Here is a 22,817-nt window from a genome sequence, read left to right on the forward strand (position 1 = left end):
AAATATGAATTGATTTTTTGGTCACAGAGGCACTTTCAGCAAAGACAACGGTGCCGGCAACGAGAACGTCACAAATTTGCATATTTAGTAGGAAAAAACAATAGCTTGCACGTGCGTTTTTCACTTTTGTCCATTTCTTTATCGTCGTCAGCAAAACAACAACGTGAAATAGTCAAATTTGAGCTTTTATGAAGAACGTCAGCAACTGAGGATAAAGTTTCAGTGCCGTTCCGACCAGTGTCATTTTTGAGGAACTACCACACCCTTGTCATATTAAAAAGGTTGAAATAGTCACGAAGTGATTACAATAACGCGAATTTGTATTTTGAGATGACGTTCTCGTTGCCGTCGCCGTAATCTATGCTTAAGCTCCCTATCAACATTTTTGCACGCTCAAGCCTCGTTCTGTATGCTTGTTTTACTCTTCTTGGCAAATGCCCTTTACTTATCCCGCACCATTAATAAAAGAGTGATGATCATTCTAACTTTAATTCACCACTACTTTTGAGTATTTGTTGTCATCAAAGATGTGCACCTTTCTCTCCGAGTTTATCATCGAGGTGTAGACGACAGGGTCTTGGTAATCAGCCAACTTGCTTTGTGCATTCCACTTATCATTCAGCCACAGTTCTTTCTCCTCGGCACATTTCTCCGCCTTTGCGATTTCTTCGGCTTCAATATGATCGTACTTCTCGTCCTAGGAGACAAAATTAATATCCAGCTTTTAGAACTTAATCGGGTTTTCCTGACGTTACAAGAAGACTGGACAATCATGATAAACTAGTTCCTTGGCAAAGGGCGAAAAGGCAACTGAAAATCAGAGTCCAAAGCACTTTCCTTTTGTCACAACTGACCGGACAGACCCATCCGTTTGCAAAGAAAATGCAACATTTTGAAGGAATACTTACATGATAATCCCTCGTATTCTCCTGCAGGGGCCGGTTCCTGAAAGGTGTAATAACTCTACTCCAGGGATAAACGTGCCCTATTCTTTGATTGCACTCGCGGGATAAGACGGCCATGTTGGTGTCAAAACAATACCAAAATGTAGCCGTGAAATCAGGTGCAATCAAAGAATTCCGGCACATTTATCCCTGGAATAGAGTTATTACACCTTTCAGGAACCGGCTCCTGGAGGAGTGTATATAGATCATGTGTGTTAATTTGAAGGCGTTGTAGATTTAGTCCTTCCAAATGCCTCAGTGCTCTAGACGGTCAGTTTTGTCAAATGGAAAGCGTCCTTAGGCAGGATTCGAACCTGCGAGTTCCGCAACACCGATCGGATGCTCTATCCATTGAGCTACAAAAAGCCGTAAGGAACTACAATAAGCGCCGAAAGGATTGAGACACTTTCCCACAATCTTTTCATCTAACCCCCACCCCCCTCCCCCTAAAAATGTTGTTTTTCATCACCAACACTTCCTTTTTCTGTTACCAATATTGAAGGGGGAGGGGGAGGGGGAGGGGGAATGTAAGTGGAAAATGTAAGTTAAGGTGATTTTTTTCCTAACTGTGGTCTTCCCAATTCAGTGTTTCAACTACTTCGGTCGCTTATTGTAGGTCGTTTATCTACGTTCTACGGGAGCCCGTAAGATTAGTATAAAGCACGGCATTCATGGAAAGCAGCTTTAGAATTAATATAGTATTATAGTAATTGTATTTTATTGTAATCATTTTAAAATTTTACCTTTTGTAATTTAGATTTTAGCATTGTTTGTAATCTTAGCTGATGATTTTACCGTGCATAAATAATAAAATATCATATCATATCATATCACAATAGTATTTCAGCTATTTTCCGAGGTAGAAAGGCATGTCGAGATTGCTTCAAGGGCTGTTTAATCGTAGTACGAAGATAACAGCAGAAGGAAGACCCAAGAAAGAAGATCCTCCTACAATACTTAGTTTACAAAGCTTAATTTGTGCTTGCCCTTAGCGCTGAGATCATCCTAGCAAAATAATCTTCCCATCTGTGAGAACAGATCCCGGCACCACGTTTCACCACTTGCGGCCGCCCAATTCGTTCGACCAATTAGGAGCTATAACCCCAGGCGAATTTTTATATTTTTTATGCAACAGTTTGTTGAATATACAATTCTTACAAAAAAGACAAAGCGAAATATTCCTTCGCGCTCTAGAAATTACCTAGTGCAAGGACCTTACTCTCTCTAGTGAACAACTCAGTTTTGAATTGCAACGCTCGGTGCCTAGCTTAAAAACTCGCGTCACGCTCGCTCGCGTTTTCCCGCGCTTGGGACCGGCACCAACATTTGCTTGATTGGCTCATTTGCGTCTGTTGTGATTGGCTGAAACGGTCACGACATGTGAAATAGCACCTGGGCTCTCTCACCTTCTGTGCACAAAGCTCAAGAACTTTCCGTATCTGCTGCAGGCTTTTCCCAAGTTGTTCAAATGCGTTTGGTCTTGTTAAGGACTCTTGCTGCCTGGTAACAACTGGATCGCCTGTTTTCTGTAAAATAATCAACAAATCAATTAACGAGATGCTGCACTGAAAGACTTCTCTCACTCAGTGGGAATCGAACTGGCATCCCTTGTCAACGAGTTTAGCAAACGATGATGTTGTGCAATCCTCCCATGCCGTCCGACGTGAAATGATCAAATTTTAGGTTTTGACGACAAAGCAAGCAAATCCATGGAGGTTTAGAGTAGTCAAATGATATAATAAAGAACGTGAATAAGATGTAAACACCCGCTTATAAGAGCACTGATTTCAGGTTTCAAGCTGATCGTGTTGCTTAGTGAAAAATCAGCTTGAAAGTGTTGTTAAAATGTTCTTAAAATTGGTTTCAGAAATACTTCAAATTATACATCACTAGAGGTTTAATCAACATATGATGCTTTTTGTAACAGATTTTATAGTTTGTAATGGTCCTGAACTCCATAGTACTTTGATATGAATTACTGTACTGTGGTGTTTCCTTATTCTAATACCGTTTCCCTTCACATTAAAGTGTCCCTGTGATTAAAAAAAATCACTTCCTTTTTTCCTTCAGATACTGAAAGTGTGTTCGCTGAACACTTGACTGGCAAAATTTTGAGCTTTGATTTTTATCAAAAGGCCGTTTATTTTAAGTGCAAGTACTGGACTTTACGGTCCGCCATTACTCACGTTCAAAACTGACCGATTGGACCTCAGAGGGTTGGATCAAGGAAAAAATGACGTTAAAGACTCGCTAGCTTAAAAATTCAGCGTGTGAATGCAGCTTGTTACATACGCACAACGCGAGTTTCAAAGTCTGAAAGCCCAAAACTCCCTTGCTGTATAATAATTCTGCGGCGTACACGCGCATTGCATTCTTAAACTAGTGAGCCTTTGACGTCATTTTCTCCTCCATCCAGCTCTCTTAAAATCAGTTAGTAATGGCGGACCATTAAATAGGAAATTTCCAGTTAAAATAAACAGCCGTCTTTTTTAAATCAAGGCTTAAAACGTTGGTCGCTTAGCGTTTAGATAACAGAGATTTGAAATCCAAATAAGAATTGAATTTTTGGTCACAGGGGGCACTTTAACAATGTGTTTTATTTACCAGGCTGAATTTGTTCTTATTTTTCAGCCTGATGTTCTTAATCCACTTGTTCTTATAGTGTATACAGCGATTTTCATTTGAGTGTCGAAAGTAATTAGCGAATTGCTTTGGTTTTGCATTACTTCACTAAGTGATTGGTTCAATGTTCTCCCGCCACTTTTTCAACCAATCAGAAGTAAAAGCAAAACCAATCGTGGCTCGCGCGTGCACATTTTCCCGCACTTTGTGTCGGCTATGTGTAATTACTTCGAGTTTTGATTGGTTCAATGGATTCTCTCCGTCCTTTTTGATTGGCCAAAGTAATTACTTTGGTTTTGGTTTTACGACACTCGATTGAAACTCGCTCTATGCGGGTGTTTTCTGTAATCGCGATTACGATAGTTGCAGTGACGTTTTCGTTGACGTTTGCTTTGCCATTGTCCTTGCTTAAACTAATTTGAAAAAAAAATGTAATTTTTTGATGACAATTTAACGTAAGTATACATGGATAAAAACGATTTTTGTTTTAGAGCTGGAATTTTTTTGCCAAGAGGGCGCGCTCTAACTGGTTCCTTCGAGGTCACATGACATCCAACGATAAAACTGTTTCCCGCCAAAAAGTCTGAGCGGGCAACATTATACACTAAATGTATGGTCCCGAGGGAATCAGTTAGTTTTGTTTTCCCGAGAGTCCTCCCGAGACGAAAGGGAAACATCAGGACTCGAGGGAAAACAAAACTAATTAGTTTCCCGAGGGACCAGACATAAGTGCTTTGTTACATTAAAACTCCTTAAAGGTATATAATGTAAATTACGTCTTAAATTTCTTCAATTTAAATGATAAGTTCTATGAAGTCTGTACCAAGACAGCAGACAACTGTAAATTGGCCCATTCGGCATGCCTGAGCGTGCAAATTATCCAAGATGATTACTTGTCAATCACTTCCAAGTTCTGATCAGTGCAATTGCATTGATCAATCCTCTTTTGTCACCTCACTGTTCACATTACCTTCAAATCGTCAAGTCTGTCTTCATAAACTTTCTTGGACTGGTCATCACCCTCTTCATACAGCCAGTCTTCGGTTTTTTCAAGTTCAGCAGCAAATTTTGTTCTCGCCTGCAAGACGGGTTAAGCAAGAACACCTTCACCCAGGATACAACAAGACTAAACAAATATATCTCATCACTTGCCAATAAAAGACCCCGTTTACAGTCAATTGACAATTGACAATGGAGCAGAAAATGAAAACAAATTAGTTCACGGCCATCTGAGCGGAGGTCGCCAGCTCGATCCCAGTCTCAATCGATCGACGTCTGTTTCGACTTTCTTCTGATCCGTGTAGCTGCTGCTTTAAATACCAGTAAAACGGGGCATTGACGGAGGAAGGGGGCTAAAAGGTGCGCACCGAGGGCCACAAGTTAATCAGTAACTCTAATTCATTGGCACGTGTTACCCTCGTCAAATAAGGTCCTTTATCTTAACACATTTTTTTGAAAGAGAACAAGCACAAACAACATATATTTGTGATAGTCGCGCGCCGCTTATACCCCAACTCAATTATTACCTCTTCGGTTATAAACTTCTCTAACTGTGAAAACAGTTTTCCTCTCATGTCATAGACATACGCTTCCACTGCATTCTTGGCAATTCCTTTTTCTCGCTCCTTACGATCTTGCAATATCATTTGATGCTGCAATAAAATAAATTACTACTGTTACTAAATTACTATGACTACATAGCCATTTACGAGAGCCTTTTGACTATTACAGGATGCAACTGTTACACTGACAAAAACCAACCCACAGCGAAAGGCTAGAAGATGTATTCCTTCATCTACATCTACATGTTCCAGCACTCGGCAAAGTCCCTTTTTGACTTGCGGCTGTTTCTGCTTAGGTGGCCTCATACACCGTAACACTTTTTGGAGACATCACTGCCCAGCTGGCCAAGCCAGCCACTTCTACTGGAGAGAACAAGACAGCCACAACACCGGGGACTCCATCCGCTACTCTTTTCGAATAGTGTGTGGGTTCTTTAACGTCCCACAGGGAGCTTATGAACATAGGAGATATTTGTGGCCGACGGTTTATAGTCTTTATCCCAGAAGACGTCATTACAAAGGCAGCACTCTCTCCTCAGTTACTTTAAGACCCTGAGTGTTGATCCGGCCGGGGTTCGAACCCGTGACCTCCTGAATGACAGGCCGATGCTCAACGAACTGAGCCACCGGTGCGCGGTTCCTTGTTACCTGTAACACCTGTTGTCTGATTTTAACACTTCTGAGATGTTATCACCATCATAACGACGATGCTGACGATGCTGACGTCGACGATAATGACAACGATGCTGATGCTGATGATGATGATGAAAGTGGTGTGGAAGATAGACCTTATCGGCTAACTCAATGTTGTACCCGATACAAATCTCCCGGGATTAAGATTCTTTGTGTATTATATTTACTTAAGAAATAGAAAACATGTACCGTGTTTCTATCGAGTTATAGAAACGCGAGTGAAAGTTGAGGAGAACGAGAAATCCTGTCCTGTTCGTGTCATGAATTATTAATGAGTTTTTGAATTATAAGCCAAGCTCTTATCACGGAAACACGTGCCAAAAATTTTTTCGAACCAATGGCTTACCGCAGTCTCTTGCATAATTTGTTTCTAACAGTTCTTACGTTAATTGTGTTCAACAGCTACAGTAAATTCATGCGTCTATTTACAGGATGATGGAAAGTCACTTCCCATAACATACCTCCCTATCAATCTTCTCCTGTAGCTGTGTTGATGTTAATCCAGGTGTTGATGTCTCTACTTTGAGCTCGATTGTCTTGACTTGCTGTTTCTTTTTCTTAGCAGGTGCGCCATTTTCCTTCTTTCCCTTGCTACTTTCTGCACCTTCCGTTTCGTTGCTCTTTGCAGAATCACCTTTCTGTTCACTGGAATCTGAGCTCTGTGGGACAAACAGTCGCGAACAAGTTAGCCCAAATAGCAGACCAATGAATTACCTGTGAGGGAGGTTGTGGGTTCATAACTCCCCCCACCCTCTCCCGCTTCAAAAACCAACATTTGATTTGATTTACTTTCATTGTTAATTTCAGTTTACAGTGTCCCCCCCCAATTAGCGCTCCAGCGCTAGAACGACTAGACACTTAAATAAAGTTCCTTCCTTCCACTACACCAGCTTCTTTCGCTTGGTAGGTCTGCGCTGTCCTTTTGTTTCATTTTCTGACAAACAAGTTTGGCATAGAATGTACTTCAATAAAAGAGTTTTAGTAGTGCATAATGAAGGTTACTACAATGTACAGCTGTATTTGTCAGCGAATAACTTAAAATAACTACTTGCCTCAGCGGAGGTCTCCATGGGTTCCTCACTACCTTCTTGCGATCCACTTGGTTCGTCTGTGGTCTTCTAAAATAACATAAAGACAGATAACAAAAGTTACATCAAAATTAGGGGAGCATACCGGCAATAACCTGTTGTTGACAGTGATCTTACATCTATAAACGAGACGAAAACAAAAAAATGCTCTGAACAACGTATTTGAAAAGCATCTGCTTCCAAACGAAATCTCTTAAAAAAACTAATAATAATTTTATTATTAACATTCATCATAATTATGCTTCATTAATATTTAAAACATTAATGCTAAATCTGTTTAAAATAGTTGCAGTTTATGGTAAAAGTAATTAATTTTATTTTCAGGGTAAGAAAAACGGCCTGCTGAGCCTGTGCAGCATCACTGATTAAATTATTCCTTGGCCGACTGCTGGCCATGATAACATAACATACCTCAGTGGCAGCATCTGGCTCCTTTGCTTTGTCTTGTCCTTCCACTTCCATTTTCTCTGTTTCTGTATCGGTTGCAGTGGCAAGTTTCTCCACCAAACTTGCATTAACAATAGTAAACACACCATGAATGTCCAAACGAACTTTAACTTTGACTTTCGAAGATTCGCCCTCCTTGTTTGGTACAACATCTTGGATTGAAAAACTCCCTAAATATAAAATCACCTTTAATGATAACTCAATCAGATCCCACTATACAATTCAGTAATAATTAGCTCTTATTAACCGAGCAGGAGGTCTGTATGGGAGAATCTTGACCGAGGTCGTGAGTACAGACCGAACGCAGTGAGGTCTGTACACACGACCGAGGTCAAGATTCTCCCATACAGACTGACTAAGCTCAGTTAATAAGATGTTTATTATATGGCAAACAAGAACAATTTAATTTGTTTAATGTAACTGGTTTGTACTAACTGACATTTTGCTTGCAGACGGCGATGAGTGGCGATGAGCTGAACTTAATTCTGTCAAAGTTTGCTCGTCATCCTCTCTTTTGTCATTATGCTGTTTGGCACTTCCATAAATAAATATTGGTAGGAGAAAATACTCAACCCTAACCGCAAAACACTACCAGACTAGATGCCGGTCTAGATGGGAAAATCTAGACCGCGGTCAATATCGATTTCAGCCAATCAAATTCGTGAACTTGGTAGTTCCCAGTCCTTGTGAGACAGAACCATATAATAATTAACAATTATTCCATGAGCCCGCATTGGATACGAGATGACAAATGGCCAATCTCGTATCCAACGGCGAATGGAATAATTGTTTTATTAAATTAAATTGGACAATTCAAGCACCTATCCCTTATAGACACCTGGAAAATTCAGAGAGGTGCGGTGGCCTCATGGTTAGTACGCTTGACTCCGGAGCGAATATTCGGTCTGGGATCGGGTCCTGGCATTGTGTTGTGTTCTTGGGCAAGACACTTTACTCTCACGGTGCCTCTCTCCACCCAGGTGTATAAAAGGGTACCGGCGAAATGCTGGGGGCAACCCTGCGATGGACTGGCATCCCATCCAGGGGGGAGTAGAAATACTCCTAGTCGCTTCATGCTACAGAAACGGGGGATAAGCTCCGGCCTGATGGGCCACTTGGCTTGTAAGCTGACCTTTCAAGGGATTTGAACTCATGAACTTTGCGATGACGGTGCGGCCACTCAGTTGGCAGGGTTTTCAGAAATTTTAGTAGGTGGCAAAACCTTCGAAGAAGGCGGAGAATGGAGACACAGGCTTGTATCGGGAAATTTTGAAATTTACGCCTCTTAGAATACATTTCCTGCATTCAGGAGCACAAATTAGGGTATTTAAATAGAACACTGATATAATTTAATTTTGTTTTTTTTTTCTGATTCAGAGAGAGTACATGAATACTCTAATTTTTTTTTTTTGAAATTCAGTTGACAGCAAAACATATGTTGGGAAATAGCATGATATAGCCCCTTTAAGGCTCCTTTCTATACAGCTGTGTGCAATGTATTTTATCAGTCGTGAACAAAAAGACCTTTCACGGATGTCATATTGTAGTTAACATATCAGGCAGCTTACACCAAGTACTGGACTACTGGACTGCTGCTTCAAAAATGTGTGTGCCCGATCCTAGAAAGGACAGGAAAACAGAACTCGCTGCCGAAATTACTCACAATTCTGGAGTCTCTTTTGTTCTTCATGAACAAAACTTTGCCGATCCAATTCGTAAAATTTGGGGTAATTTCAAAGGAAAAAAGGTGGCGAGTTCATGTGTAACAGCTAGCGAGTTTTGCTGGCCGCAATCTCTTATTAAAAACCCTGCGTTGGGAGCAAGTCAGTTTGTTTACAGTAAGTTTGCTCGTATGTTCCTGTGAAAGGACTCTAAATAAAATTTATGTATACTGATATATATAACATATTTGAGGTGTGCATTAAAGATGAGAGGTAAAAAGTGATTCTTGCACTAAACTGGACAATTAATTTTAAGGAGTTGTCACTTGCAGACACCTCAAGCCACCTGAAGTTTTTAAGGATCTGTAAGAGACAATTGCTTAAATAAAGCTGAGAAGTTGCTCCTGCCATGGCACCAGAAAAATCTTCCAATTTTAAAATGCACGATTCTCAATCAGTTTGCAACAGCCTACCTACAGAACTCCATGTAAGAACACAAGTAGCTTACCTATAAAGCCATCTTCAAGAGGTAGATTGACATTTTTACCATAGCTTGCTTCTAAACTAAATGGTTCTTTGCGATAAAATGTCAGCATCTTTGAGAAAGGGAAAGCGTGGTTAACAGCAAAAACCTCCATCTCCCTGGAGCAACAAGGTACAAGGTAAGTAAGGTAAGGTATTGGCCAGTAGGTAAATAAAACAGGGTAGACAATCAATGATGTGGATGTTATCTTAAAAACGGACATGCAGAGATCTACATTGTAGATTGATAAATCACACACAGTACCAAAATAACCATATCTAGTCTAAGAGCATTGACATCAAATGAAATACGAATGCTCGAAGCGCTCGTAAGAAATGTATTTTCGAAATTCATGTTTTCTGTCTATGATCAGAAGCAAACAATTATGGACACTCTTTGGCGACCAAATTAAATTTTTTGCATATAGCAACTGAAAAAAAATTGTAGTTGCCACCTGGCGCCTGCACCAAAAAGTTAATTTCAGACCCTCGGTCCTATTTAAGAAAAATACTGGATCTGCCCCTGCCCAGAGCATAAGTTGGGGAACACCCACCATCAAAATCATCAAAATACATTAAACAAAAAAAGAGAACAAAAACTCATACCCCTCATCATCAACATTCGGTGACTTCCATGTCAAAAAAATTGGGTATGGAACTGCATCAGTGACAACAAATTCTCTCACTCGAAACGTCGGTGAAAGCATGGCACATTGCAGAGCACAGCCTCTGGCAACAGCTTCATCAGCATTCAAGGTTGTGCTTATTTCTTTCGCAAAAATCTTCTTTATTATATCTTTTACAGCAGGAATGCGTGTTGAACCTCCCACTATTTCAACAGCCTCTATATCAGAAACCTTTAGGCCTAAAAACATAACAAAATTAATAAAATCTTTATTTTCATCAAAACAATAATTAAATCACACAATGAACTAAAATGAAGCCAATATAGGGCTAGAGATATAAAAAATTCCAGTCACAATTTTAAGAAAATTAGTAGCAAGTTCATAAGTTTTAGTTACTAAATGTATTATTTGTAATCACGGGTCATCACGCTGTATCCTGTTGCCAGCAGTTTAACAAAACATGAGCATAAGAAAACCAATGAAAATAGCAAAATGATCAGGTAACACCACAGCTAAAGTATGCTACAATGTTGCCCCATATCTTCAGATTAAAACAAAATACTTTTTTCATTTCTTTATAAATTTATTATATTAGCAAAACTAGCAACTGCTAACCCATTTATTTCATACGTGTAAGAGCAAAGGTGAAAGCAGTAGAAAATTTGCAACTCCTACAGATATTTTAGTCACAAGAAAATTCAGTCACAAATGTGACTGTATTGGTAGCAATTTTGAGCCCAGCAATAGTTACATGTATTTTTAATGAGTTGAGGATGGCATGCACATACCTGATTTCTCTAGCAATGATTTCAAAGTTGATTCGACTCTCAACAGGAGACTTTGAACTTCTTCTTCAAAATCAGCTCTAAAAAGTGCAAATTAAGGATTTACAAGATGCAAAAGGCAAATGAGTTGCAATATTTATTTATCAGTGAAAATTCATTAAAATACCAATGTGCATGTATAAGCTGCAGCTGGAGTTTGGACTATTTTTTCAATTTAAATGAGGCTAAATATAATTTAGGCAAAGTTAAAACCAAGCCAATGCAGCGGTGTTTCCTGGGATACTTGGGGGGGGGTTCCAGGGAGGTTTGAAGGGGCATTGCCATGTGCTTTGGCTTGAGTTGCTTTTTCGCTTGCTTGCTTCTTTACCCTCCCTCCCTCCCTCCCTTCCGTATTTTGGGGTAAGTATATATACTCCACACACTGGTTTCTCTCAGTGATGTGTTGACAGGTGCCTGGGAGGTGGACTGTGGCTCGGTTGCCATGGCGACCTCCTTGCTGCTGAGGAGAGTGCTGTCTCCTCCCTTGCTACATTGTACCTTTACGGCACCTACCCTCCAAAATATTGGCATGGTGTTTTAACCCAAACAGAAACCCTGGAGCATTTTCCAGTGAGAAAACTGTTAACCAAACTGCTTGTACATGTATAGCAATCTAACTAATGTCATTCTTGCAAATGAAATTGTACCTTGCCAAATGCCAAGACCTTGGGGACATTAACCAAAAGGTTAGAACTCACAAGTCCTTTGAGCCCTAAACTGGAGCTGTAAGATTAATCAATAAGCTCTGATGCCTTACCAATCCGTACACATTATAGCTTGAAGAGGATAGTTGTCATCTTCCTACTTGCATGGAGCTGCAGCCACTATTGCAAGTTTATTTTTAAGAGAAAAAGTGTGGCTTGTAAGCCAGTGTTTACAGCTAAAACGTTGCTAGGCTAAAGAAGCACCTCAATACTCTAGAGCGGTCAGCACCTTTTCATTTTACCAGTGACATCTGTGTCCTCCATCAGGCACTCAATGTTCATTGGAATATCCTGCGAGTTGGCACTCATCAGCTTTTTTAACTTCTCGCATTCTCGAATTAGGCGGATCCCAGCTTTCACGTTTGACGCAACATCCAACTTGTACTTTTTCTGATCATTAAAGACAAAGAATCGTACCATTAAAACGGTTTTCAACATTATGTATTAAGTGTGCTGGAACTGCTTGGTTTCCAGTTGCTTCAGTATAACTACATGTAGTGATTGGCTTACAAATAAATTTGACTCTATATTCTCACCCAAAGAGAATTGTAAGGTAAGTTAAGGTGGCTTACTGTACAGTTTTCTGAAGAAAGAGATCAAGATTTTGAAATCTGTGAAATTAAAGCAACAGCATTTCTCTTCTGAAGTAAAATGTAATTCTACCTAACAAGTAAATGCAAATCAGGAAAATCAGTGACCGAGCTCCTGGAGGGGACTGGAAACTAGACATTTCAAAGGCCTTTTTCTCAAAAACCAGCTGCACAATCCCACCTTAAAATTTCAGGATTTCCTTAGCGAGAAAAAATAATCATGTATAGAGATAAAATTTAACAGTTTAATCTGTCAGACACGTCTTTTGCAAATGGCAAAAATGCCTATTTTGTTCTATTTTGATAATAACTGAAAAAACGGTCTGAAAGATCTTTTTAAAAAATGTTGATGGTTTCGTCTTCATATTGTTTACTAATTCCCAAAATTTTAACACAGATTTCACAGATTTCAAAATCTTGATCGGAAAACTGTAGTACATGAAAGCCATCTTAAGAAAATTCACCCTCTCGTAGCGCAGTGACTTACAGTACTGGCCACAGAAATCGCAGCATCTACACATGCGCAAAATGCGTGCATGTGTTTTCCATGCATAACCCTAGCAGCACATAGTCTGTTAGCTTTGGCTAGACTGCACTGACTTTTGATTACTCAAATATTGAATAATATTTTTTGGAAGTATCTTCATATTCTCACCAAACAGCATGGACCTCTTTAGCTTGTACATGTTATTTTCTCATTTCAGAACATGTGATGTTTCCAAGGGAATTTTCCTTTTGTTTTTTCATAAGTTATGCATACATATGCATGTGGCGACATATGAAAGAAACTGTTCCCTGGAGTTACATCACCGGGTCTGAAATGGTAAAATAAAACGTATAAGCCAAAGACGGACATTAAAATGTACTTGCGAGGACTTGCCTGTGCTGCAATTGACTTTCAATTGTATTAAGGCATACAGTGCATGACTTTTACATGGCAAAGAAAAGGCTTAAAGATAGTAAACTTAATCAGGCCTACACTGTACCTTAATTTCCACTACAAAATGATCTCTTAAAACTTCATCAAAATTTCTTCCACCAAGGTCAGGATCAGCTACAGTAGCAAGAACCTGAATTTGCAAAATCAAAACAATAAATTATGGTAAAAAAAGTATGACTGGACAGGAATATAAACAGCAGACAAAACGAAATGGAACACTAGGAAAAGTATGCAGTCTTCAGCATTTTTTTTTTTACAAATTACGCAAAATGGCTGAATTGGGTGCCACCAAAAGATTAGACAAGACATGAGACTACATCCACTGAAACCATACATGCTATTTCATTACATTTTACACTTGTTTCAAAACCCTTATGGGACCGAGTACAGTGTACATGTTCATGAAAGGAATCAAAAGAGCCACTGAACTCGGAAAATGAATAATGAAAGGTGAAAATGTTGAGACTTGTTGCCGGGATCTCTCTTCTTCTTTACACCTGGAGCGGTAGAAGAGACTTGGGAACGAGGTTGCTCGCATTTATCCACTGGTCATTGACAATATTATTCAACCATAAAAAAGTGGCTGTTACAAAGATGAGTGTTGAGTTACTCTCAGTACTGTAGAAAAAAACGTCAGGAACATTTTGTTTGGTTAAGTACTAATACTACAAATAATTATAATTATTATAACAATGTTTAAGAATTTTAATTAAAAATCACAACTCCCAGTGAGATTTAGAGGATAGTAACTTGACATAGACCCTAACCTGCAATTATGCTGTCCCTAAGTACCGATGATAATAAATTATTACTAGAAATAGTCTCGGATTATTGAAGTGCATTCAACAGTCACTTTGGAAGCAAAGGAAAAGGGTACCGGTACTAAAGAAACAATCTTTGAGGACTGAAATCTAGCCCGAACGTTTGAGGACAGGAGCATCAAAGTTGTCAGCTGGGCAAGTACACCTCACACGCAACTTGCCTCAACAAAATTTGGGTTGCTATGGCAAAGGTATGGATTTGCAGTCACTAGGAACCATACAAATGTTCTGCATTGTTATCACCATCACACAACTCACAACAGCTACAAAATCTGCCAAAGAACTGTATTTTTCAGACAATATATGTATCAGAACTCTTAAAAGCTCCCAATACCTTTTTAAAAGTAAATCAGTTGGCAAGACTTTATTTCTAAGGAATCCAGCTAAATATTATGCACTCACAGAAGCTCAGGCAATAGTCTAGCATTGCACATTCAACAAACCTTGAGTTGGCCTTTTAAAAATGCACAGGCAGAGACTTGTAAGGAAGAGTGACCCATATCAACAAAGACCACATTTCTTGGTTTATCAGAGGGAAGATCTTGTTTGTAAATACCATAAGCCAAAGCAACTGTAGAACAAAATCAATCAAGTATCACTATCATAAACTTGCTGTAGCTACCTTGACTTTTATCAGCTCAGAAACTACTGCTAACTACAAGAATAATGGAACCAAAAGATTCTTCAAACAGAATCGTTAAACATTGCTATAATACTCATTTATTTTTATTGCTAGAAATCTTAAAAATCCCTTAGAAAAACTGTACGCAATTTCATGTCATGCTGCTAATATAATTATACTTATTATTTATCCATAAAGGCAGATGTAATTTTACTTAATAAAAATAATATTGGGAAAATAAATATAATTATTACACAGTTCAGTGAGCAAAGAACCTGGAAAGTTTGGTGATAGCATTTAGACCTTCACCTTATCACATTTCCAAGAGTCTTTTTTTCCAAGAGACATGTCATGTTATCTGAAACAGGGGCGGATCCAGAAATTCCAAAAAGAGTGGGCTGAAGAAAAGGCAGCAAGTGTTCTGACGATTTCTTACTTATTATTCACTTTTACCTAATCCTAAACTATAACAAAGCTATCTTTACAAACGAAACGAAATGAAACGAACTTAAACTTATAAAATATAATACTGACGAAAACTAACTTACGAAACGACGAGAAACAAAAAATGACTTGTTTGAATAAACATTTGTCGGTTTTTATCAGCAATGCTTTCTATCCGAAAATTTCACATTAGTCAAGATGTATTTGAAATAAGAAAAGCTCTGAAACTGAACTAATCATTATCTTAAGTAAAAGCCCCTGATGAACACTGTACCACCTCAAAGTCGGTTGGTTACAAAAGCTCTTTAAATACAGGGGAAAAGGGGGGCCCCCTCGAACCCCTAAATCCACCCCTGTGAAAAGACACGCCAGACATTATTAACTATTTTTGGCTGGTACAGCAGTCCTCAGGAGATGTCCCCAGCCACTGGCCCTAAGTGACAGCACTGTGCATGCCTTGTGTGTCCCCATAACAAGGAGTACTTGTACAAAGAAATCTTAAATTCTCAGCTTAAGAGTCCTGACTGGATACCTGCTGTGGTGTCATTCATAAATCTGAGACAGTTCAATCCTGCCATGGCCACTGCATCCAACATGGCTCTTCTTTGCCTGTCTGTGTAGTAACTGGGAACCTAAGGCAAAATGATTTTAATTATTGGATAATTATTGGACACTCAGGTAACATGACGTCACGCATCATTTGCTCATTACTCTAACTCTGAGAACTAAAGCTCTAGAACTACCAAATGTAGTTGTCTTCATTTTGTATTTATTGCTTCAGGAAAGTAAATTACTGCAATGATATTAGTATTTTATCTTATTTCTTAATCATCAATTAGGACTCATCAGTCCTACAGTACAGCCCAAAATTTAATGCACGCGCAAGAACTTCCAGCCACAAGAACTACTTCTTTCAAGTGGAAGTTGACACCACAAGAACTTCTTTCCATTAAGAAATATGGACCGCAAGAACTTCTTTGAGGCAACATCTCAGAAAGAAGGTGATATACAAAACTCGCAACAAGATGACATTTTTCAGGCCAAGGCACGGTCGAATCTCCTTCTATAGCGCGTACAGTATGAAATAAAAAGTGGAGTCTAGGTTTTATGACGGTCACGACAGCGGAGTTACACGTATCATATGTAAACAAATGTCGCAATGATATGATGATTTTTTCGTACATTTGCACAAAGACTAATGTCGCATGATAGCAGTCAGAATAAATATCAGACGAAAACCTTTTGCTACCAAAAATCCCATTCAAAAAAATGTTTATCAAGGGATCGACAAGAATACCTTCCTCTACGCAAACTGTTGTCACACTGTTGATAAATTACGTGAGAGGCTCAAAAGTCAGCTGCCTACATGTATAGTTTCCAATCAGGTGGATATATTGTTATTCGATGAGATTTTTTCCACATTTGAACTACCTTTATGCAACTTGTATCCGATTAAATTATGGTTGGTTCTGAATTCGACTCTAAGTTCACGATCACTGTTATGTTGATGGCTGAGAAGAAGATCGACATGAATCAAGTTTAACGTGTCCTAAGGCAACTTGATGGGGAACTTGTTTTGTTTCGACTTCTTCTGTATCCATTCTGTCTTTGTAAAGCCAAAAGAAACGAAAAGTAAATACATGTGCTGAGTATTACCTTAAAAAAATAGTGAATATATGCCACAACGAATTACATGACATAAGCACGACCGATTTGTTTTTAGCACATAAACGGTAGTTATGCAAATTGAAGGCACACAAGACGCTTTTCCAGTTCCCCTGATAAATTTTTCTTTAAAGGAGCTACAACTTTAGAAGCTTTTGTTTTTTATTTATTATTAGTATTGTTATGATACCACTGGTTTTCTGGTGCCAAGGATTGGAGGTAGGCATCACAAGACATTGTTACCTTTTCGGCATCATGTGCAAATTGCTACGCATTCAATCTACAACAGATTCAAAAGTTCATTCTTTAGAAGTGGTTTGTTACTAGTAAAGTGTATGCTTGCGAGCCTACTTGTTGGTGATTACATGGCGTGATTGAAGGAATTTTTTCTAACAGTACTGTTTTGAAACAATCACGCTCACTTGCCTTTCTTCTTTAATTAAGCGAGTGTGTTAAATACGGTGTGTGACAAACTGGGTATGACCAAACATTGAGTTCTTATCCCATGGCTATAAAATGTTTCCCATGAAGAAAGATAGCATTATATCCCTTCCCTTTGGAAGCGATTTACGTTTTGGAAAACATAATCCGTGATCAGCTCTTTGAACAGGCAACACAGGCGCGACCCGACTACTCTTGCGGTTGAACCCGCTAACTTCTTGCGCTTTTTGCATCTTGCAGTTAGGTGCGTAACTTCTTGCAGCTTCTTGTGGCAAGCTTTCCAACTTCTTGCGCTTTCAATGTTCTTGCGGGTCAACCGCAAAAACATGGTATTTTCACTTCTTGCGCCAGCTTGCATGTTCTTGCACCACTTCTTGCGCGTGCAATATTTTTGGGCTGAACTGTACTTTTATGCTGGTTTGAAACTTAACTAAATCCAGAACAAAGACATGTATTATTCAAACAAGATTTCAATGACCACAAAATCATTGGTGGATTTGTGTTAAATACTTACCGAAACAACACAGTCAGTAACTTTTGTGGATAATTCAGTCTCTGAGATAAGTTTTAATTTTGTTAGTAACATTCCCATGACTTGCTCCGGAGAAAACACTTCCTCATTTCCCAGGTACCGAACCTGTCAAAGAAAGTTGAATAGTAATGTTCAAATGCTAACGCAAAAAATTTCTACAGTATCTAAAACCTACAGATTTAAAATAGAATGATGGGTGTTATAGACAAGAATTTAATGATTATAAAAGACCGTAACACTGTCAGATTAGCTCTATTCTAAGGGTTGATTAACTCCTTAAGGTTGCAGCAAATACACAGCGTTCGATTTCCGCAACTTTATCATGAACACCTGCGAACAAACAAACAAACAAACAAACAAACAACTTTTTTTCCAGAGTGCTTGTTTTCAAGTTTTAATTTTTTCCTCAAAATCATGCTTGAAATTTGGGGGTGCCCGTTATCTACGAGTGTAGCTTATAAGCGAGTTTTTTACGGCAATGATTGTAACTTCACATTTTTCCTATATTTCACAAAATTAATGTTTTATTCCTTAGTAATTAACTCAAAAAGAAACAAAACATATCTCTTTCCACTCAATTAAGCAGCTTTTAAATGTGATGTTTTGCAATTAAATATTATTCAGGACCTAATCCAGTGTTGCATCATTCAACTTCCAACAGCGAACACAAAATTCAACAGATTTAGGTGTAGATTTTTAACACTGAAATCCATGATAAGGAAGGACTTAATGACATCTGCTTGAGTTAGGGAAGGAAATCAGAAGACCCTGATTTATAACATCTTTAATCTACATGTGTATGGTAAGTTCAACTATTTCCAAACATTTTCACTAATTTTTATTATAGGGTGTATTAATTATACAGTCAAATCCCTATTGCATCTAACTTGATTGTTACACTACTACTTTCTTTTATACACTGACATCTTATATAGAAAACCAATTTTATTATTTTTGAGGGCCACTACTTAATCAGTTCCTGTAACTATTAAATTGTTTCCCATCTAAATCCTCTTCATGTTTTTTCACACTTGGTATTCAAAATCCCTTGATGGAGCTTGATCAAAGGAGCTGTTGTACAACTGGAAAGTAGTTTTGTTTACTTTTGGTTTTTCTCAGAAAAACAGTTCATCTGATGATCATATTTTTCAAGTCACCTTACTCCTGGGTTGAAATAATCTGAAAAGTTGCACTAAGATCAGCAAAAGGAATTTTAATGATCTGACAGTATACCAGTAATGAGTCAAAGCATACTGATTCACTACTGGTACAAGTTACTGGTTGGTTTGTGCGAAATAGCAACCAAACACAGGCAGTTCTGGGAATTACTGTACCTTGACACCAATAGAGTTTCCGGGCAATTCAACCAGCTGACAAGTTTGGCGTTTCTTCTCTTCAGCAACAATTGGATCACTGAATTTCCTACCAATGAGTCTCTTGAATTGGCTCACAGTACTTTTTAAGTTAAATGTCATCTGTATAATAAAAAAAACAAAATTCTAACTCTGTCCTCACAGAGTGATCTCAAGCCAGCAGGCATGATTCTCTTTTTGTACAACTTTCATTTTTCAAGTAATTAACATGTACGTGTACATGTGATAAATTTAAATGGAACATGAACATGCACATTTTAGATATTAAAATAATGCAATTCTCTCCATTTCAAATTGTTTAAATAGTGCACGCACGTAGTCCGATATATCAGCCTTTTCGGAGAACTCAAGGGAAGTGACGATTTGACATACCTGACCCCAATGAAAGAGTTTTGAAATCATGAACCTTTTCATGGAAAACGAGGAATTTTCGGTGTACCTGATTTTTCCCATCTGTGCCAATACTCCTGGATCTTTCTCCAAGTGATACGACACTCCTACATGAAAAAAAATAGGGAGAATGCAAGCTCAATTTCGGGTTATTCAAATTCCGGAATGATGGAATCTATTGCGGATGAGAAATAAATTAAAAACTAAGCGTACTTCAATTTATCTGAAAGCACCGTTCGTTCTTTTTATTTTAACTGTACGCTGATATTAACAAAACATCATGCTAATGCAGCGTTCATGTGACTGTAATCGAATGAATCAAGGCATTACTTGTTCATTAGAGAAATGAGACTAGCAAAACCGGATTCAACTCACGGTGTTCGTCTGTCGCTGTATTCGTTGGCAATCGTCTCGATGCCTCCGCCACGCGCGACGGCGATGAAACAGGATTCATTTCCCACATCAAATCCTACAACAGACATTTCTGCTTCAACAGATCCACTTTTCCTGGCCTTCGGAGTGAGTAATTCACTCTATCAGACAACTGCACTGCACTTCACGTGGTCTCTCTCACAGAGAAGACAAGCCGGCAATGCTGGAAGCCATTTTCAATACTATAAATGGAATTTGACGTCACGTACCTCGTATCCAGTCTACAAAACCTGTTCTCCAGGGTCCAGTTCCCGGGTCCAGTTGTTCAACAATGGCTACCCGCCGGATGAATCACTATCCAGTGGATAGGTTATAGAAAAGCCAATTGCGCTATCCAATGGATGGTGCTTTATCCGGAGGATAGCGTTATCCACCTTTTGAACAACTGGGGACAGGCGTTCAGTTGGTAGACGCGGCGAAAGATGGAGTGGGGCTTGGGACGGGGGACAAACATGATCTCTTCTCTAAATTAACGACAAGACGCCTACAAGAGCGTATCCGTGGAATGCGCAAACAGTTAACACAAATTGTCCAGTTACAGTCAACTTCAAGTACAGGTAGACTTCGGAAAATGGCGAAAGATTACTAGAAAGATACATCTGTAATATAACTTAAAGTTTTTTGTTGTAAAAACTCATTACTAATGTTACTAAATTTGCAAATGCAAACAACGAAGCCCTATTAGCAGGTTATCAGGATACGGGATCTTTTATTTATTTATTTTTTGGAAGGAGACTTGATTCAAATCCTACAGTTTTACTTGCTTCGTTAACTCGTTTCATCCAAAAATTACAGGATCAGCCTTAAATCATCCGAAAAACTTATTACAAATCACAGTTCAACAACTTGTCATCCTGGGCCAGTTGTTCAGAAACTGGGTTTTAAAACGAGTTTTATCCTCTACTCCCAAATGCTGTTCAAGGCTGATATTCAGAAAAACTTTACATTAGAAGAAGTCAATCTTGAAAAACAAAAATAAGCAAAGGAAACTGTGACCAAAAAGTTGAAAACATGAAACAAAAGTTTACGCTAATCCTGGATTAAGGTAATTGGCTTTCGAACAACCGGGCCCTGTAATCGACGTCTGGTTCTGTAATCCTGGTTTAGTTCCTTGCAAACTGTATAAATTTGCCGTGGCGAAGACAAGAAGACAACATCCGTGCTCTATTTCTCTCAATGCTCAAAAATTCCGTAATTGCGTGTTGTATAGTCCAGTCCAAAGTTCTAATTTTACAATTCCATAATCTTGATTTCAGTAACTTGGTACCAAACGTTCCACAATAACTTGAAATCTCGTTAAGAAAAATCCTTAAATCCAATAGTCCAGTCCGGATTGAGATCGCCAAAACTCTCTCTATCATCGATTCAAAATTCAACAAAAGCTACAAGTAGTAAATAGTTATCAGAAACTACAACAGTTCGTCCTGATTCTACACTCGAGCTGAACAAAAAACCCAAAAAACCCTTGTCATCGTTTTCGAGAGAACAGACAAACAGCCGAAACTGTTCTGTGCCTGCCCCTTACGGCACTGAAAAAGTACCGCACGTTGTACAATAGTACTTGACCGTAGTCCTTGGCCAAGAAACTAATCTTAGCCAAAAGCCCGAGAAGCGATCAGGATACGGGATAATTAGGTAAAAAAATTGTGGGGATACGGGATTTTAGTCTGGAGGTGGGGGGGGGGGGGTAGAATTGAGGAGATACGGGATATTTTTAAAGTAAGAACGCATTGCGTGTGGTAGTGCAGTAACTTGACAGTGTTTTTTTTCCATAACTGTCAACTGAGCGGCGTTTTGTTTTTTCCAGGAGATTCAAGTCCTTGCACAATATGTAGCTCTAATAGTACACGACATTGTTTGGTATCCAAAATCATTACGGTGCCATGGTAGACATCTTTGCTATATACCCTCTAAGAAGACATGTGGTTCAGTAAAATACTAAGCCCAGAACGATTGAAGAAAATAACAGGAAATCGAGAAACATTTGGCTTCAAAGCCGATATGTTGATCATTTACAACTTCTTTTTCACCACAAGCTTAAGCGTGTACTCTGAGCTTCTGACACCTTTCCAAGACCAATGTTACTAAAGTTTTTTCCATTTCCAGCGGGGTTAGTATCTGGATGGGGGACGTTAAAATATGCGACTTTTGCTGTCAGGAACATACGCCCAAAAATTCTATTTTAACGCTCAAAAATGCGAACAAAGCAAGGTACAGATTTTGCTAGCCTGCTTTATGCAAAACAAATATTGACGAAAAAGTAAATAAATATTAATATGTAGTTTTTAAGGAGAGCAGAAGGAACTTTTAGGAAGTGTCGATCGAGAATAAAACAATTTGCCATCAGCGAAAAACATTTCGGGAGATTTTTGTTACGTTCCATCAGAGTTCACTTTTGGTCATACAAGTAAAATCGCAAAATCGGAAGTGACATCGATTTTAGCGGCCGCCTGTGATCAAGTTATACCTTGCGTGTTTACTGACAACTCACGAAACAAAGGATACATCTGTGACAAAATGACGGCATAACACCTGGTTTTTGTTAGTGCGTTTTTTTTTCTTTCAAGTGTTATAAAGTTCGACAAGATCTATGTGCGAATTTAACATAAAGATCACAATCGTTGATGCTAGTCCAAGTGTCAGCTGAAGTTAAGCTCCTCCGAATGAGGTTAGTACTTGGATGGGGGACGGCTGCGAAGTCCCCGTGACGGCGATAGCTAATTCGTTTTTTTTAAACTGGATTTCATTTTTTATCTTGTTTGGCCGTTCAAAGCTATTTTCTTATTTTCTTTCTACGTCAAAACGGCGAACAAACTGGTTCCCAAGAAATATTGGAGTACGTATTCGTTCTATGCAAAATGCTTCTAATGAAGT

At 38.7% G+C, this 22,817-nt stretch overlaps 1 protein-coding gene across 1 annotated transcript in view; it reads right to left on the reverse strand.

Moving 5' to 3' along the window:
* LOC138000248 (97 kDa heat shock protein-like) overlaps positions 1-20,127 on the reverse strand; it is a 22,136-nt gene extending 2,009 nt beyond the window's left edge. Inside the window, exons 1-18 of the mRNA XM_068846513.1 lie at positions 19,887-20,127; positions 19,561-19,618; positions 19,083-19,223; positions 17,731-17,853; positions 15,643-15,742; positions 14,488-14,615; positions 13,270-13,353; positions 11,923-12,083; positions 10,954-11,030; positions 10,146-10,404; positions 9,526-9,659; positions 7,321-7,526; positions 6,874-6,939; positions 6,283-6,480; positions 5,093-5,218; positions 4,537-4,644; positions 2,351-2,470; positions 536-697 (exon numbers count right to left, since the gene is read on the reverse strand). Coding sequence (XP_068702614.1) covers positions 536-697; positions 2,351-2,470; positions 4,537-4,644; positions 5,093-5,218; positions 6,283-6,480; positions 6,874-6,939; positions 7,321-7,526; positions 9,526-9,659; positions 10,146-10,404; positions 10,954-11,030; positions 11,923-12,083; positions 13,270-13,353; positions 14,488-14,615; positions 15,643-15,742; positions 17,731-17,853; positions 19,083-19,223; positions 19,561-19,618; positions 19,887-19,993 — 2,358 coding nt within the window. The 5' untranslated portion in view covers positions 19,994-20,127. The remainder of the gene's footprint in view (positions 1-535; positions 698-2,350; positions 2,471-4,536; positions 4,645-5,092; positions 5,219-6,282; positions 6,481-6,873; positions 6,940-7,320; positions 7,527-9,525; positions 9,660-10,145; positions 10,405-10,953; positions 11,031-11,922; positions 12,084-13,269; positions 13,354-14,487; positions 14,616-15,642; positions 15,743-17,730; positions 17,854-19,082; positions 19,224-19,560; positions 19,619-19,886) is intronic.
* Positions 20,128-22,817: the final 2,690 nt, after the last annotated feature.

This window comes from Montipora foliosa, chromosome 4 (assembly GCF_036669935.1).
Source record: "Montipora foliosa isolate CH-2021 chromosome 4, ASM3666993v2, whole genome shotgun sequence".
Taxonomy (NCBI): domain Eukaryota; kingdom Metazoa; phylum Cnidaria; class Anthozoa; order Scleractinia; family Acroporidae; genus Montipora; species Montipora foliosa.